The following is an 18,587-nucleotide window of genomic DNA, read 5'->3' as shown; positions in this document are numbered from 1 at the left end:
GTGAAGATGACACTTGCCATCTCCACATTAAAAATTTGCTAGCTTCTCTTTTCCATTTATTCATTCATCTCAAATTGAACAAGAAACTTTGGTTTCATTTTTAAAATCAAGTTGCTTAAGGATAGATATTTACAAGAGTTTGGTAGAAGACTTAGAGAAAGAGATTGGGAGAACTAGGAGGTGGAATACATACAAAAATTCATCAAGTTCATTGAGAAAATATTTATCTAGGAGCTAATCCCTTGTAATAATTCATTCGAAAAGAATGGTTGTATGAATGTTGAATTATGTTTGTTGAATGTGATTTGTTTGACAAACGATCAAAAGCATGTGAAAATATTATATTGTTTTTTGTGAGATATGTAGCATTTTGTTGAAAAATTGTGTTGTAAACCTTGTTTCGTATTGTTTTGAGAAAAAATATTTTGGGTATGTTCTCTCAAATAATAGAGGATCCTTGGGTTTGAGTAAGTTTGGTTCCCATTGGGAAAATCTTTGGTATGTGTATATATTTGTTGTAGCCATTGAAATTGGCAATGGAGGTTTGCATCTTTTTGGTGGAGAGTTGTGTTGGGAGAAACTATTGTTTTTGGTGTATATAGTGGTGTTGGAAGAAGTTATGAATTATGGTGTTTGTAGAAGATTGTCAAAATTTGTTACGTATGTTTTATCATCCCATTGATAAGTCCCCAATCCCATTAAATGTGATTCTCAAGGAGAATCCTTATTTTGTGAATCTCATGTGTGGTTATTATTATGGCTATAAATTTATTTTATATTGTTGTGTTGCATTATGTTTTGTATAATCTAGTTTACTATGTGACTCCTAGTTTGGGGGCAAATCTTTCTACAATGTTATATTTGGGAGATGATCTCTAATTGGCCTAGAAGTAGGAACTTATAAATTATTAGGAGAAATTGTTTGCAAATTGGCAAGGGCAGTGGCTAGTTGTTTCTAATCAAGAAGATTGTCACCAATTTCAAACTTTGGTAGTTGTTGAAATTTGACTTGAAAATATTTATTTAAAGGACTCAATAAACATGCATTTCATAGATCAAACATCATGGATAAGGTTGTCACTAATGATTTTGTGTCAATAATCCTTTTAGATAGTGGAGGATGACTTTATCAATCCTGCAAAACCTTCAAATCAATTGCATAATAGATTATGGGTCCATCTATAACCGCTTTTTTTCTTTTTAATATCTACAATATATAAAATGATTTGACTTTCTTCATTTCTTGAATATAATATAGTTTAGTTTTTTTTCTTACCATGTGTATGTCTTTTTATTTTAGTTTCTTTAACATCATATCATGTAGTAGAAAGAATGCATTTTTTTATTATTATTATTATGTATGCATTATTTGCTATTATTTTCTACAAATAATTTTCAATTTCTAAATAGATTTATTTTATGTATTTACCACGTTTAAGTTTTTATTACTTTGTTAGAATATAACAAATGTTGTACAATAAATGGAGTTTTGATATGATGGGGTTCTTTATTGATACTTAATTAGTCATAGAAATTTATTTAATATGGTTAATAAGTCATATCACAATGTTTAATGAGTTTTATCATCATATGACAATTTTTTAAATGAAGGTTTATTATCCTTGTGTTCCACTCTAGAAAGATTTCAGATCTTTATTTGATTTTGTTTAAAGTTTGTAACATAAATTATATTTTTTTACGTGAATGCAAGAATCATTTGAAAGAATCATCTAGTGATTTTTTGAATCTATATTTAATTTAGATGAGTTGTATAGTAAGTGGTCTTTAATGTTTTAATGTTCTAAAATCTTGCATATTACAAGTCTCCATAACCCATATGGTCCAAATAGAATTTAAAGGAGATGTGTAAATGTGTGCTCAAGGAGAATTATGAATTATCATTTATGTGATAATGAAATACTTACAACTCTAAATATAAGATGGGTTTTTCAAAATAATTTGTGGTAATTAATGTTTGTTATGGTTTGAAAGGCAATCATAGTTGTAGTAAAAATTAGTTAGATGATAATGATAAAACCAAATTTGTATAAAAAAGACACATTAAAAGCATCATTGAGTCTATAATATATCTTTTGATAGTTCTAGAAATCTACTTCAAACAAACATTTGAACCACTTATGAACAATAACTTACAAAGTAACAAATATATGATTATTAATAAGCTCAATGGAATGAACATCCACATTAGTATTGATGATAAATTTGATCTCTTTAAGAGCTTGCTACATTTTAACTATAATATTATTGTGAAATTCATAATACTCAATTACATGGAAAGAGATATAGATTGTAATTTTGTTATCACCATCTCTCATGACCATTATATTTAAGTGTCCATGGTCTATACAAGTAGCAAGATGACAATTCTATGACACATAGGTGAGAGATATGATAACATGATTGTAAACAGAATGTATGTTGGCATTAGATCATACATATTTTTTATGGTAATAATTGAATGCGCCTTTCAATGATATACATTTTAAGCATATAAACCAGGGCATGGAATGTCTCAAATCTCCTATTGTGAAGGCCACATAAACAAAGGATATGATAACATGATTGTAAAGAGAATGTATGTTTGTGTTAGGTCACATATATTCTTTAAGGCAATAATTGGAATGTACCTTCCTATTATATGAATTTTGAGCATGTAAGCTTACACAGGGAATGCCTCAAATGATCTATTATAAAGGCCGCAATCACGTTCATTGTTATGAGTCACTTGTAAACAATTTAAAAATTATTATCAAAGAAAACCAATAATCATCCCTTAGAATTCTACTTTAAATGTCACTCTTTAAGTTCAAGCCTGAAGGATTTATGTTATAGAATGCCGCTGGATTTACACAATGGTCTGTCTTGAAGTAGAGGGTATTCTCGTTATCAAAATCTTTACAATCTGAAAATAATAGTATGTAATTTGAAAACAGCAGTGGAGAAAATTTAATTTGAACCAAAAGATGCTACATTTCCATATGACTACATACAAGAAGCAGTATAAATCAGTAGAAATATCAAACAGGAGATCCAAAAGGGGGCAGAGAGACAGGCAGAACAACAATATATACTTTTCCTGTTAGGCCAAAAGCCAGAAGTTCTTTTGGCGTTTGGTAGTGATAAGGTATCCTCCTGCTCTTCTGTTTTTCCTTCTCACAGCAACTGTCATGCACTCTGCATTCTGAATACAATATTCCACCACTCCTTCCGCACTCCTCCCTCCTACCCATGTCATCAGAAGTCTGCAATTACATGCTTAAAGAGTTGGAGTTTCGGGTACTTCAAATAACAATATAAATGCTTAGATTAAATTGCGTGAAATTCATAATTTAATCCAAGAATCAGTTGATTCCTATCATATCAATTGTGAAAACTTAACATCTGTAATGTAGTGGCTGTTAAGATTTAATCATGTTTATCACCTCCATAAAAGAGACGGCTTTCTCTGCCCAAGAATGAGAAGAGAAACTGCATGCTTTCTGGCCTGAGAAACAATTGTTGGACCCTTTCCCTTTCCGTCTTCCTCTGCAACCAATACCTCCACCTCCACCTGTTAAAAGCCATTTGGTTAAACTGAGATTTTGCTACCACTTAACTCAAAACTGGCCTTACACAAACTTACATTTCAATCTGATAGCAAATGTAAAGGGAGGAGAAGAATTATATAGTGAGTATTTGCTGGAAATGGTTATCTAGTCATTATGGTATCTATGGTATCTATGGTTGAATGTTATATAATTAAAGTTTTGACTGTTCATCGATGAAGATCGTTTGCAACTTGTTCATTGTATTATAATCTCAAATAAATAACAGCAATCTTCATCAACGAGAAGTCAAAATTTCAATTATTTAACATCCAACCATAAATGCCATAATACATCTTGATGACTAGATAGTCATTTCGGCACTTGTTTTCTATTTGGCTATTCCTCCAAACCATTAAAACTAAGAAAGAACCCAACAAAATAAAAGTAGGTAAGTTATACCTCTGGTCTGCGGTTCTTAGAGAGTGCCATCAAGGTGTTAGGTACTTCATTATTCCTCAAAATAATCTGTTCTTTGGATTCCTCGCTGTTCCTTTTGTGATGAGGAGAATTGCTCCCTACATTGCATTGCATACATGTTAATATTTTCACATATATTTTTAGCAACAATTAATGGAAGCCACAGTATCACTACAATCAGTTTGCTTCAAGTAAATGTTAATGAAAAGAACAAAACCTCAACTTGAGCACTTAGCAGCAATCATAGAATAGGTGGAATTTACTCCATGCTTCTACTTATGGGTGGAGAGAATAATGGTACAAAAGAACAAGATTTAAAATGAGGGTCTGCACCAGCAATCTTTGGTGAAGCAGGGCTTTCCATGGCATCCAACAAATTCAGAGCATTTATCACAGCCAACCAAACAAACAAATTCCTCAAATTTTGCTACAGTCTGATATCACAGATAATGAGAAAAAGAATTTGGTGGTATAACTCTACATAGAATTGGCAAACCTGAATATCTTATGCTAATTAGATCAGAAATCTACAATGAACAACATTTATATTGTGTTGAGAATCGAGATAGATCTATATGAATATAGAAATTCTGAAATAGCTCTTGCTATAAGTGTCCAATGTGGGTCATTTCAAAATTACACATTTTCAACTGAGCAAGAGCAAAAAAATGGTTTAATTACATACAGGCAATGAATGGCTATTAGTCTTACCTCTGTATTGGGCATTTTCAGAAGTGATAAATACCATGGCACGAAAGATTTTGGGTGGAGTAGTGATACATTCTAATTTTTGTGCATCTCAGAATTGCTTCTAGAACTAAATTAGTTAAGGGAAAACAGATTCTTTTCCAAATACCCTGTTTCTATTTGCTGCTCTGTTTATCCTGTAAAGTGTGAAGCTCTATGTTTCTGGTTTGTAGAGTGCTTTGGATGATTTTTTTAATTTTTTTTTTGTTGGGTGGGGGAGGCGTTCTTTGAAATTCTTAAATTCCATTTGGACTGGTTCTCCAATTCTTCTCACTCTAATTCTGCAGGGATCCGAGTTTATTAGCACAATTATATTCGTTTTCTTTCCCTTATTTACTGTGTATTGTTAAACCAAATGTGAAATTTCTTGAATTCCAACAAAAGCCAGATTTTTAACAGCAGCCATAAACCATAGAGTCTGAATGTTCAAATGACGATTTGGCCAGACATACATTAAATGATTTGTTCCGGTAGTTGTCCTTACTGATTTTACTGCACTTGCCTTCAGTCTTTCTCTTTTAAGGGATTTCCGCTCTGATGTCGCTGTCGCCCTTGAAAATGATCAAAGCTACAGATCATCAAAAATAAGGTCAAATCCATAATGATTTTTAGATCATGAATTATGAAATAACCAGATTTATGGCCATTATTAGACTACGGATAACTTCAGATTTCTTAAACCCCAAAATTAAGTCCGATGTACCAAACAGGATCATATAATAAATTGAACGGCTTGTGATGTGAAATTCCTTTTATTTCTGGCCCTAAGATCCAACAATGGCGGCAAGCAGCTGATGAAGCTGAATGTAGTATTTTGCAGTGAATTAATTTATGTGATGAGAATTTAATTATGTAAATTGAGTCAATTTTTATTAGTATAGTCATGAATCATTAGGATTTTATCCTCCATTAGAATACAAAGTTCTGGTAGTTGAAGACTACGAGCATGTAGATTCTTATGAATCACTACTTATGATTCTTTTCACTTGAATCAGATTATGTGAGGATTTATTTCGATTCAACTGTGTAATTTGGAGTCATTACCAAGACATCTATCAGAATATGAATGACCAATTCATTCTTGATGAATGAGAAAATCTAACCGATTCATGAGCATGAACATCATTATCATTAAAAATGAATACATGGGTCTTAAACAGGCAAATCCCAATTCATTCTTGATTAATGACAAAATCTTACTAATTCACGAGTAATAAGTATGAACATCATTATCATTAAAAACGAATACATAGGTCTTAAACAGCCAAAACCCAATTAAGTCATCAGAGAATTGAAAAAAGCCACAGATGCAGATGCAGTTCTACTTCCTACTTACCAGGGTGGGAGAGAGGAACAAGATGCAGCAAAATGAGAGTATCCTGATCCTGCACAGTGTGTGACAGACTCCACAACAGAGCTCGTTTGGATTCTGGGCTAGAATCCACCACTACCATAATCTTCCTACTAGCACACTTCCCCTCTGATTTACTCCAACTTTCCTTCTCCTGATGCTCTTTATGATCGGCCTCTCTTGTATTGGCAAAGCCATCAGTAGACATGACATGGCCACGGGGACCCCCTGTAATGGGTCTTGCCTCACTTGGACTTCTGGCATGGGTGGCGATTCTATTCAAGCAAAATCTTGACAGCCTCCCTCCTCCCATTTTTACTTCCAATGCTCTCTAGAGCCTTTGCCCACAATACCATGTATAAATACCAAAATCCTTCTCACATCTGCAGGGAATGAAATGAATAGAGCACGAAAAAGCTAATGCCCAGACTTGAATGCATTGAAAAATCCATAATGACTTGTAATTGAATACTAGATCGTTTGCAAGGCTGAGACTCTCCCAACCCACTTGATCAAAAGTCTCTTCATCAAAAGACGAAACAGGGCTTTCATGGACGACCCACAGGCACAAGGTCCCACAACTTTCTTCCTCTGTTTTCACTCACAGTTGAGAGAATGCTGAAATCTCCCGAAAGTTGCGGTTTTTTTCCCCCTCCGGCAATTATGCATCTTCTTTCTTCTTCTGCCTTTTCAATAAAAAACAAGTCGCCATCAATTCTCATTCCCACCATTTCGTTGGATTCTCATTGCACGGATAATGGGATTCTTCCACAGCCCACAGAAACCATTTCTCCGTTCTAACGACACCTCCCATGTTTCCCTGTGTGAAATGATATTAGGGCAGTTCATTATGAAAACAAAATTTCTATTCCTTTGACTAACATTATTTTGTCAAGCCCATTGGGTGATGGTTCCTGTCGTCTTCCACAAATAGTGGCTTTCATTTTCCTCGTGTAGAACGTCTCTTTGCTAAATCCTGTTCACTGCCATTACGATGTATGATCTAATTATGTATGGGAAGGGTATCCCTAGTTGTTCTCAAAGATCTAATCTATAAAAGTCGATTTTGATTGGACATGTTATTTTATAAGCTATTCTTGACTTTGTGGACGTTAAAATTTCGTTTCTTTCTTTCTTTTTATAGTACATCTGATTGGCTATCTAGTTTTAGGTATGCACCAAGATATTAATATCCTCACACATTATGTATACTCTTCTATCGGGTTTTGAATTTTTTTGTTTTTTTGTATGTGACTTAAGTGCTCATAGCTATTATTTTGGCTTTTGGGTAGTTACAACAAACACGACACGATTCGTTATGCGAACAAGGATCAAAAAGTGGTAATTTTGAGTTGACTTCTCCTATATGTTCTTTATTGCTCCATTAACCTTTCACTTTGATCACCACATAATTTGTACAACTAATCAATACTTATGCACAAATGTTCGGTTATAGTATGCTATTGATACCAATAAAGTTGCACAATTCCTATAATCAGATAACTTTTTTTCAACTACTAATACTAATGAATGGCTAGTGGCCCACTAGATGATCTTTAGTGGGCTTTTGATTAGCAAAATTCAATGAATGGTTATTGGAACATGAATGACAATTGGTCCCCTTTTCATAGATGTTGGTATTTATGTAAAATTTTGAAATAATATTATTTGTCTATAATTATATTTATATTTCATGTTTATTATTTCAATAAAAAAATATTCGATAATATTTATGATATAATGATAACCTATGTGGAGACTTATGAAATACATAAATATATAAATAAAAAGCTGGGCTGTATAGATTATTAGTTTTCTTTGAATAAGAGTTAAAGATTGAAGGGTACTCATTTTGTCAAATTATATAAGATATGATCTACCATATTCATTAAGCATATGATCATGTCTTCATCCTTTATGATTAAGAACCAAGGATTGAGGGGCACCCAATCTCTTAAATTACTCGGGCGCTATTTGCCAAATTCTCCCAAGTTACATCTAAGTTGGCCTAATAGTAGAGAACTCGTACTCTTGAAAGACAAGACACAAGTTCAAATCCTATAAGGGGTAGGGTATGTACGCCTCGTATTTGAAGCACAATTAGGTGCATCCTCCATACTGGGGGAATGGGGAGTCCCATATATTGCAAGCCATTTGTAGGCCCAAAAGCATATCACTTGGTATTGTGGACAATTAAACATAATTAATTAATTAATTATGATTCAAGAACTGAGATGATATTAGGGCAATTCATTATGAAAACAAAATTTATATTCTTTTGACTAACATTATTTTGTCAAGCCCATTAGGTGATGGTTCATGTCGTCTTCCACAAATAGTGGCTTTCATTTTCCTCATGTAAAACGTCTCTTTGCTAAATCCATATAATTTAATTATGTATGGGAAGGATATCTATAGTTGTTGTCAAAGATTTGATCTGTAAAAGTCGGTTTTGATTGGACAGGTTATCTTATAAGCTATTTTTGACCTTGTGGATGTTAAAATTCATTTATTTCTTTCTTTCTATAGTACATCTGATTAGGCTATCTAGTTTTAGGGATGCACCAAGATATTAATATCCTCATACATTATTTATACTCCTCCATTGGATTTTGATTTTTTGTACTTTTTTTATATGTGACTTAAGTGCTTATAGCTATTATTTTGGCTTTTGGGTAGTTACGACAAACACGAGATTCTTTATGTGAACAAGGGTCAAAAAGGGATAATTTTGAGTTGGCTTCTCATATATGTTCTTTATTGCTCCATTAATCTTTCACTTTGATCACCACATAATTTCTACAACTAATTCAATACTTATGCACAAATGTCCAGTAATAGTATGCTATTAATACTAATAAAGCTGCACAATTCCTATAATTAGTTAACTTTTTTTCAGCTACTTATACTAATGAATGGCTAGTGGCCCACTATGTGATCTTTAGTGGGCTTTTGATTAGCAAAATTCAATGAATGGTTATTGGAACATGAATGGTAATTGGTCCCCTTTCTCGCAGATGTTGGTATTTGTTTGTAATGTATAATTTTGAAATAATATTATTTGTCTATAATTATATTTAGATTTCATGTTTATTCTTTCAACAAAAAATAATAATATTCGATAATATTTATGATATAATGATAACTTGTGTGGAGAATTATGAAATACATAAATGTATAAAAAAAATTGGGGTGTATAGATTATTAGTTTTCTTTGAATAAGAGTTATGGATTGAAGGGTACTCATTTTGTCAAATTATATAAGATATGAGCTACCATATTCATCAAGGATATGATCATGTCTTCATCTCTTATGATTAAGAACCAAGGATTGAGGGGTGCCCAATCTCTCAAATTACTCGGGGCACTATTTGCCAAATTCACCCAAGTTACATCTAAGTTGGCCTAATAGTAGAGAACTTGTACTCTTGAAAGACAAGACAAGTTCAAATCCTATAGGGGGTAGGGTATGTACATCTCATATTTGAAGTACAATTAGGTGTCTCCTACATATTGGGAGTATGGGGAGTCTCATATATTGCAAGCCATTTGTAGGCCCAAAAACAAGTCACCCGATATCGTGGACAATTAAACACAATTAATTAATTAATTATGATCAAGAACTGAGATTAAGGGGTATTAGCTCTATGAAATCACAATCTTGTCCTTATCTATTACAATTGTGGATCAAATGCAATCAACAAGACTAAGAGTCAAGATTAGTGGCATCCACTCCACCAAATTCACCTAGGGCACAAATTTGACTTTATGGTATCGAGACAATGCATTGAACAAGACCAAAAACCAAGAATGGAGGGGGTGTCCACTCCACAAGATTTGTCTACAATACAATCTTGTCCTTATCTCTCATGTTGTTAAGAAAATGCATTCAACAAGACTACAAGTCAAGGTTTCACAGGTATCCACTCTTTTAAATTCTCCCAAAACATGACCCCATCCTCATTTCATATAATATCAAGCTAATACATGGAACACTATTAAGAGAAAATATTTAACACGTACCTTATTTTCCACATTTATCTAGAAACAATCTTAGTCTCATCCATTATAATGTTAATTCCATATAATTATTAAGACTAAAAGGCCAAGGGTCAATCCACTTTTCCAAAAAGAATCTATCTAAAGTAAGTTCATTATGAATTTCACTAATGATCCAAAAAACTACCTAACCACCTTCACCTTTTTATCTAATAACCTTGTCTTAAGTAAAACACTAATGATTGTAGCATCCTCTCTTACCGACATAACTATAAATTGTTCAGTGTAAATTATCAGTGCATTATAATCAACGTCCTAACAATTGATAATAAAAATCACAACATACAACAACATATTGACTCTTTAAATTCTTCCACTAGAAATCAATACATACACCTTTTCCTTTTCTTCCCAATACAACTAATGATATGAAAGACAGATGAAAAGGCAAACATTGATGGACAATTAGAAATATTAGATTGATTTTTATAATAACAGCATGAGACTTCATTAATAAAAACATGAATCCACGCATAAGCAAAAGGTGGTGTCCGCAAAGCGTGCAAAATTATATCATATATTAACGTAATGTCCGCATCATTTGCGTTTATGATGTTCGCTGTCTGCTTTCATATTTATCATTTATTTTGGGGGTACGCTGACACGTGTCAGTATCACATAATTTATAATTTTGAATATTAAAAAACTTTTTCCGAAATATGTGCGTCAACAAAGATGATACTACTTTCTATGTTTGTTCATGGACGTGCGTATCACAATTATTTATTTCTATTTATAAATGGGAGCAATAAGTTAAAAATAAAACCAATCAACCGGCACCTAAATTGGAATTCTCTATTAAATATATGTTTGTGTTATTATGTAGGTATTTTAATTATGTTTGGTTTATTATAAAAAAATGGCAACTTGTTAAAATATCATTTAGTTATAAATAAACATGAGTTGTTATATTGAGTAGCATTATTGTTCATGTAGTAGGGTTAGTTGACAAATGATGACTACATGTTTGAATCGCAATTTATTGGTAGAATTATGTATTGACAAGTATTTTTTAAGGGCCTTACAAGTATTTTGTATGGAGAGCAACAACTGGGTGTTTAAATTTTGGTGATTTGTAGTTATGTGATATGTTTATATTAGTTGTATTCTGTATAAAAATAATAATTTATACGGGTAATGGTGAAAAGCATATGCATATGCTCTTTTTTTGTGTTTTGGATCTACAGTTACTAGGTTATTTTTATCTTATGTCCATTCCATCTCTCACATCTTGAGATTTTGAACTCGCCTATTACATATATCATTCATCGCATTGGTTTAGATCTATGAGTGTAGAATAAACCACACCAAGTTTCGCATTTGTGGCTCTAAACCTTAAACTTTTTAATTAAAATTTAAAAAATTGAACCCGCATTTCCCTCCCTTCGCAATCAATGCTAGGATGGTGTTTAAGGAATGACCTTAGTTCATTTGAATCATCTAGCAACTATATATGAATTTATTGAGAATATTTATATCAATTGTAAAAGAATAATAGTGATACTTCAACATCCTAAGAGCACGGTGCATGGTTGTTTATTGTTGTCAACCCATTTCATCATCATTGATTTAGCTTGACTAAGAGGTTGACCAAAGAAAAATATTTTTTCGTCTAATGAGCTCCAAATGTTATTTGTAGACACCTAAAATTGGCCATGCCCTTTCATCACCTAGTCATTTATTCTCCCATCACCACTTATGTCACCTTGTGATACATTTATCCTATTTGCCAAATTAATTATGTAATTTATATTTATTTAATTAATCTAGCTTGATTTTTTTTTTGGATTTGACTGTGAAGATATTTTTATGTCAAAAAAAATCAAGCAAGAAAATTATGGACTGTGAAAATTTCATGTTTTATTTAGTTAATTAATTAATACACTTTTGCATCTAGAATTTAATTAATTTATCCTCCCACATTGCCCTTCTCCAATAGTTGATTGTATAATTTTATTATTACTTAATTAATTATTGAGAGTCACATGTTTAGCTAAGAGCTTGTCTAGATTCATTGAACCTAGACACTTTCCACAAAAGTCGCACTAACTTTGCATCTTAGTGGTCCATTCCATACTACATCTCCAAATCTCAACCATCCACATAAGGACATGCCATAATGTTGCCCCAATCAAATCTTAAACCTAGCCCTAATCCCTCATGCGACACTTGGCACATGACTACAAACTTTGATTCAAACCCTAATCCTTAATTAATCCTAGTCATCCACCAACTAATCAATATTGGCCTTTAATTTCCCACTTGAAAATTCTATAAGTTAGAGGCTTATTATCCCATTTAGGCATTCACTTTTATCTTAGCCTTATGTTGTCGAATGTTCTATTACTCTTCTCTCGTCCTATTATTATGTTGTTGCATTTTCTATCTATTCACCTTCTTCATATCCTTGTGTTGCCATTTCATCCATCCCAATCTCGTCCTAACTTAATGTTGTTAGTGTAATGAGCAACTACATTCTCCCAACTACAACATCAAAAGGAGCAAATCAAGTAGAGAAAGATGCCTCTACTTTATGTCAATCAAGGAGATGGAAGGGTAAAAGGAACATTTGTGGTTGTATATTTAAGTTATCTTATGATCTGTGTCTTTTATATATCCTCTTCACCTTTAGTGTTTGTAAACACCATGTAGGTAGGATAGAGCTACACCACTCTCGTTAGGTTGAGAGCCTAAAAGAGTAGCCCAATGGAGGTTAATGGTGAAAAATCACAAGGGCACCAAAGGTTGGTAGCATGACAAAATCAATCTAAACAATAGGTAGAGGCACTACAATTCAACTTTAGTACACATGGCCAATTTGCAACATGTGCAAAGAAGCATACCATGAAAGAGGGACATGTCCCTATGCTTAACAATGTACATACATGCATCACATGTATGAATTGTAGAACAAAATAAGTATAAAAAGGGAGAATGAGATAATATATGTAAGAAAGAGAGAGAATAACATAAATCTAGAGGAAAATATGAGATTTGATATGTAATTTAGAGGATAATATTACACAAAGTGTAAACATGTATCAAGAGATTTCTCGTTATATATCACAAGATAACATGATAAATATGATGGATTGTGTTATATGAATTTTGAATGAAATTGTACATGTTTTATCTATTATATACTTTAGCATGTACTACCTTGTGATACACCACATGAGTTCTAGTCCTTGTATCCTCTACACTAGGGAATAAATGCATTATTAAGAAAGAATAGTGTTTAGAACTTTGGTCTATGTCATGTCTTGGTTAATATGTGCTTAATATTTAACCCTTGCATAGTATCAGACCTAGTGTATGCTACCACAAAACATCAAAGTTATTTTCTTTGTCTATAATATTTTTTTGTTAAATCTTTTCTTACCACAAACCTTTTATTTGAGTTTCGACCTTCCCAAAGCACTCATGAAAGTCCTAGAACAATAAAAATAAATTGAATTTTTGGGGTTATGCTCTTTTATGCTATTTATCTCCTAGTGTATAGAATAGGAAAAGGATTAGAACATATGTTGTAACACCCTTTTCGAGAGCCTAGAAAATAAATAATTAATAATGCAATGTACATAGCAAATAATTTTTTTTTAAATCAAATTCCTAACGTAACGAATGGATATCTACTTTATGTTCATTTTAAAATACTAAAAGAAAGATTCCTATGATTAGCATATATTAATAGTAAGAACACATGAAAACACATAAACCATAAACATGCAAAACATCCATTGATGCACATGTATTTTACATTCTTTTCCTTTTTGGAATAACATCAAAAACTCTTGAATACAATTATGCAAATTACATGTTTCTTACAATATTCTGGAAGATACATTACAAATTACATCATAAAGGTAGACCATCTCATAGCCAAGATGTGACGATTCTGAAACATAAGGTATAGGCCACTGAGCTGCTCACATGCAAGTCCTTTGAAGTATTCCCAATGGGTGGAAAAAGAATCACCACCCAACCATGTGGAACCTGTAGGCCCACCCCCTGTGCTAGGAGATAGACACAAGGCCCCAAACACATATCAAACAGGCTAGGGAAGATAAATAGACTTCCAAAGAACAAAAAATTACCATAACATAAGAAAAGAAAATACAGATAGCATACAAGACCATCATAGGCATCTAAAGAAACTCCTAGAGGGTTTCACGTAAGACTGACACAATAGGCAACTAGGACACACAAAGGGAAGAGTGTCATTGCATAGTCTCAACAACTCATGCGGAACTGTATGTATTCTTTTTATGAAGACAAGGTAATGGATGATGTAGCCAGCTCAACATCTCAACAGACGGGTAGGCCTTCCCATTCTCACCCTCTACCTATACGAGCACACAAGGCGTGAGTGGGGAACATAATTATCTTGTTAGTATGTAACCCAACCCAAAATTTATTAATGTTATCACTTATTACTAAACTCACCTATGGGTTACCTGGGTTGCCACTTCTGGGCCCTGACCCCCATAGTGAGCCCCTCCCCCTAAGTGTACCTAGCTAACCTATCACCTAATGTTTAGGTAAAACTTCAAACCAAAAACAAAGAACCAATATAGACACAAAATCAAGCTCAGTTTACAAACAAAATTATGACTTTGATGTAACCCAAATCTAACAAATAGAACACAATCACATATGATAAATATAATTCAATCAAACCCCAATACCCCCTAATAATAATTTAAAATCGAATTACATAAATCAAGAGTAAAACGAATACCTACTTGAAAACCTGTGAAAGAAAAAGAGAGAGAGAAGAGAATGTCAATGATGAATTCTGAAACACAAAGTCTTCTCTAACCAACAACCAAGTCTTCAAAACAATCACGCTCAAGAAATTCCAATCATGCTTCAAAGAAAATCTGTAACTTTAAATTCTTGTCCTCAAATTTTCTCCCTAAATTCTTCTCTCCAAAACTTTGAAAAGAAAAATAATAATAATCACCTCTCAAAGAATTCTTATAAATAAAACACAATTTTCTAAATAAAGCACACAAAGAAAAAGAAAAAACCCTAAACCTAAAAACATTAAATAATTAAATAATATTAACAAATAATAAATCACCAATTACAAATCTTTTATAAAAAGTTAACTCCTCAAAAAATGAAAAAAGAATAAATAAGTAAATAAATAATTAAAATATAATTATCCACAAAATGAGACAAGTAGTCTCCCCCTAGATCTTACAATTAGTTCCACCTCAAAGAAAAATAAATAAATAATAAAATATCCACTTACATATAAATAATAAAAAATAGATAATAAACAATAAGGTAATAAATAATAAACAATAAATCATAAAAAAAATAAAAATAAACAATTAACAATAAACAATAAATAATAAACAATAAATGATAAATAATAAATAATAATAATTAAAAAATGCAAGGAGGGATTTATTTTGGTACTTTTACAAACATAGAGATGGGAAGGCCCCTGTGTCGAATCCCTGGACCCTTGATGTGTGAAATTGATAGTGCCAAATGTCTTTATTAATGTTGAATTGATACAAGTTCTAGCAGACAATTATCACCCAATAACTAGGACTGTCAGAATGCCTAGTGGAAACCCCTTGGAACATAACAGAGTGTCCAATATATGAATGGACACCAAAGATAAGGATGCAAGATAACAGAAAGAACTACGACCATTTTGTAGACTTGTTTTTGGCACCAATGGATAATGAAATTACGAGCACTCCAATGCATAGATTGTCTGTGTCTTGTAGAGATTGCATCCAACTCGGAAGTCAAATAGAATTGGTTGACTGGTTCTTCATGGAAGAATTCATTGTGTTAAGGTTTTACGGATTAGCAGTAAAACCATACAGACTTCCAATACATGTGACAGAGAGGGTATTTGCATTGGAATATGTACGGCAATTGGAGAGCACAGATAGGCACTTCCATGGTCAGCAAAAGAAGAGCATATTTCCTTCCTTGCCTTTCTCATGTGGAGGGTTCACATTTGAGAGAAAAACATTCAATGTGGCACATGATTTTTTGATATTTTTTAGCTTTGGTGATGAGGGTCTCCGACATTATGATCCAATCAGTGTAGTTCAAGCAAGGCTTAAGAAAAATGGGAACTCTCCAACATTATGTCAACATGAAAGTAAACCATTGCTAGAAAAGCTTAGAAACATGGACTCCTAGGATGAGGTAAAAAAAGAAATGGAGAAAATTATCGCTGACAATAACATTTCAACAGAAGAAATGTCATCACAAATTATGGAATTGCACACACAGAGGACAACGGAGGAGGACCAAAGCATCCAAAATAGGAGGTACTACAATTTCTACCAAAAATCTGCTAATCCATCTAACAAATCTATTCCCAAATCAATTTTGCAAGAATGTAAAGAGAGTTATTAGACTCAAACCAAAATAAATGATTTTTGGACTATGAGGAAGAATCTCGGTGAACCAAAGACCAGTGCAGAATTTGAGACCATCGACGAGGATGAAGAGTTTAGCAAATTGTGGAATATGGAGCATCCCACAACAACATATGACAGGAGTGAAGATGATGATGAGTATGAGGTTGAGCCCACTCCAACAACTACTACAGTCCCTAAAATATTAGATGGAGTCAATGAGTCCATGAAAGAAAAATATAGCAAAGGGGCAAACATTGTGGAAAAAATGAGTTTTGAAGGTGGTGGTCTAGGTCCCAAAGGAGAAGGCATTTGGTATCCACTTGAGGTACAACTTCCATCAGATTCAAAATCAAAAGCTCATGTTAAACCAGTCATTGGACTTGATCATTCAGATTCATCACGGAAAGGTACTACTCATTACCCTCAGTGTCCACCTACATTTGTTTCAGGTTCAAATCCACAACCACCACCACATCATGGTATTCCCATTGGTGGTGAATCAAATGCCACTGCCACTGGTGGGGAATCTGGGGATAGTATTCCTATTATTGTTCAGTCAAGTGTCATTATGATTGGTGGGGTTCGCATGGGTACTACTACTGATACTAGTTGTCTTGGTGTTGGACAAGGGCTACAACAAAATATCTCTCACAAGAGGCCACTAGTGGTAGATACTCATACTATTCAGAATCCTATATCAATTGCCACTGACACTACAAATCAATCATTTGTAGCTTCAGATCACACACCTCAAAAGATTATGAAAACTACACATGAAAGTGTTAGTGGGACAGGATCAGGAAAGGTTGTTGGTAATCCTAGTAATGCATTAGTTAAAACCACAAGCATAAGTGGAACTGGAGCCTCTATTATCCCTATGTCACCTTTTAAACATTCAATTGCTTCAGCAAGCTAAGATTTTCAATTGATTACTATGAAAATTTTGAACAAGCAACAAATGCAAATAAAGAAAAAAAGAGAGAATTTCATAGGGTTGCCCTGACTGAAGTTTCAGACAAACAACCTGCAAGGAACGGGGTATTTCCAACATATGACCCACACAAAGATATGATAGAGTTCATGGTTGTTATGCCCCCAACTAAAGATAAAAATACACCACACAGTCAGATAGATCCCTTTGAATTTCAAGTTAGAACCCTCCAAATGGATTTTTCCAAAGTACATAATGTGGACAAAATTAGTGTGTCAAAAAGAACTAACGAAGTGGTCTACACTTCACTGCTAAAGGTGGAGAGAGAAAAAACTAAACTAGGGAAATAGATAGAAAAGTTACAGGCAGACCTGGCAAACAAAAAATCAAAGAGGAAAGCAGCAGATAACAAGTGCAATGATTTACAAAAAAGGATAAAAAATTCGGGCTCTGGAGTAGAAATTGCAGAGCAGGAGAAGATTGATGCAGAATTGAAGGACCTGAGAGAAAAACTGACTAAAAGCAGTAAAAAAATTGATGAGGAAAGAGCCAGTTTTCAAAAATTATACAAAAGTTATGAGTATGTTGTTGTCGAAATAAGAAAAATACAGGACCTATTGGATCATGAGAAGGAAAAAGAAAAACATTTGCAAGAGGAAGTAGAGGAAGAAAGAAAAACATGTGCACAAATGAAAGAAGACCTGCACTTGATGCAAATGATAAAATTAAAACTTTGGAGGATAGATTGAAAGATAATATGAAAAATACAACGAAGTATATACAAAAAAAATTTGGCAGCAAATAATGCAGAGGAGTGACAAGTTGTGTGAATGGTTTGAATTGAATGAAAGTCTAAAAGTAATTTATATGAAAATCAAAACGCACTTTGAGAATAGCATACATGTTTTTTCAAAAGAGGATATGGCAAAACAGATTCTGCAAGTAGTCTACAGTACCAGTGACAGCTACTTGGCATCCAAGGGAATTAAGAGCCACATTGATGCCACAGTTAAGACATCATCTATCATTCAAAAATGCCAGAAACTAAGGGAAACATCAGGATTTATGGATAA

General features: G+C 33.1%; 1 protein-coding gene across 1 annotated transcript; it reads right to left on the bottom strand.

Moving 5' to 3' along the window:
* Positions 1 to 2,820: 2,820 nt before the first annotated feature.
* On the bottom strand, positions 2,821 to 6,970 carry LOC131070545 (uncharacterized). Its single transcript, XM_058006112.2, has 4 exons — positions 6,109 to 6,970; positions 4,008 to 4,123; positions 3,444 to 3,571; positions 2,821 to 3,263 (listed from the first exon to the last, which is right to left on the bottom strand). Exons 1-4 carry the CDS (start codon positions 6,434 to 6,436, stop codon positions 3,101 to 3,103), a joined length of 735 nt encoding a protein of 244 aa, XP_057862095.2. The 5' UTR covers positions 6,437 to 6,970; the 3' UTR covers positions 2,821 to 3,100.
* Positions 6,971 to 18,587: the final 11,617 nt, after the last annotated feature.

Source organism: Cryptomeria japonica, chromosome 9 (genome assembly GCF_030272615.1).
Source record: "Cryptomeria japonica chromosome 9, Sugi_1.0, whole genome shotgun sequence".
Lineage (NCBI taxonomy): Eukaryota > Viridiplantae > Streptophyta > Pinopsida > Cupressales > Cupressaceae > Cryptomeria > Cryptomeria japonica.
Note: the sequence above shows the minus strand (reverse complement) of the source record. Positions and strands in the feature narration are given on the sequence as shown.

What these genes read in the sequence shown, in the direction of transcription:
- LOC131070545 (XM_058006112.2), bottom strand. Translation starts at nt 6,436, where the DNA reads ATGGGAGGAGGGAGGCTGTCAAGATTTTGCTTGAATAGAATCGCCACC. An exon ending in TGTTCCTCTCTCCCACCCTG is followed by an intron (nt 4,124 to 6,108) that starts GTAAGTAGGAAG and finishes AATGCAATGTAG; the next exon opens with GGAGCAATTCTCCTCATCAC. An exon ending in AAGCCGTCTCTTTTATGGAG is followed by an intron (nt 3,264 to 3,443) that starts GTGATAAACATG and finishes ATGTAATTGCAG; the next exon opens with ACTTCTGATGACATGGGTAG.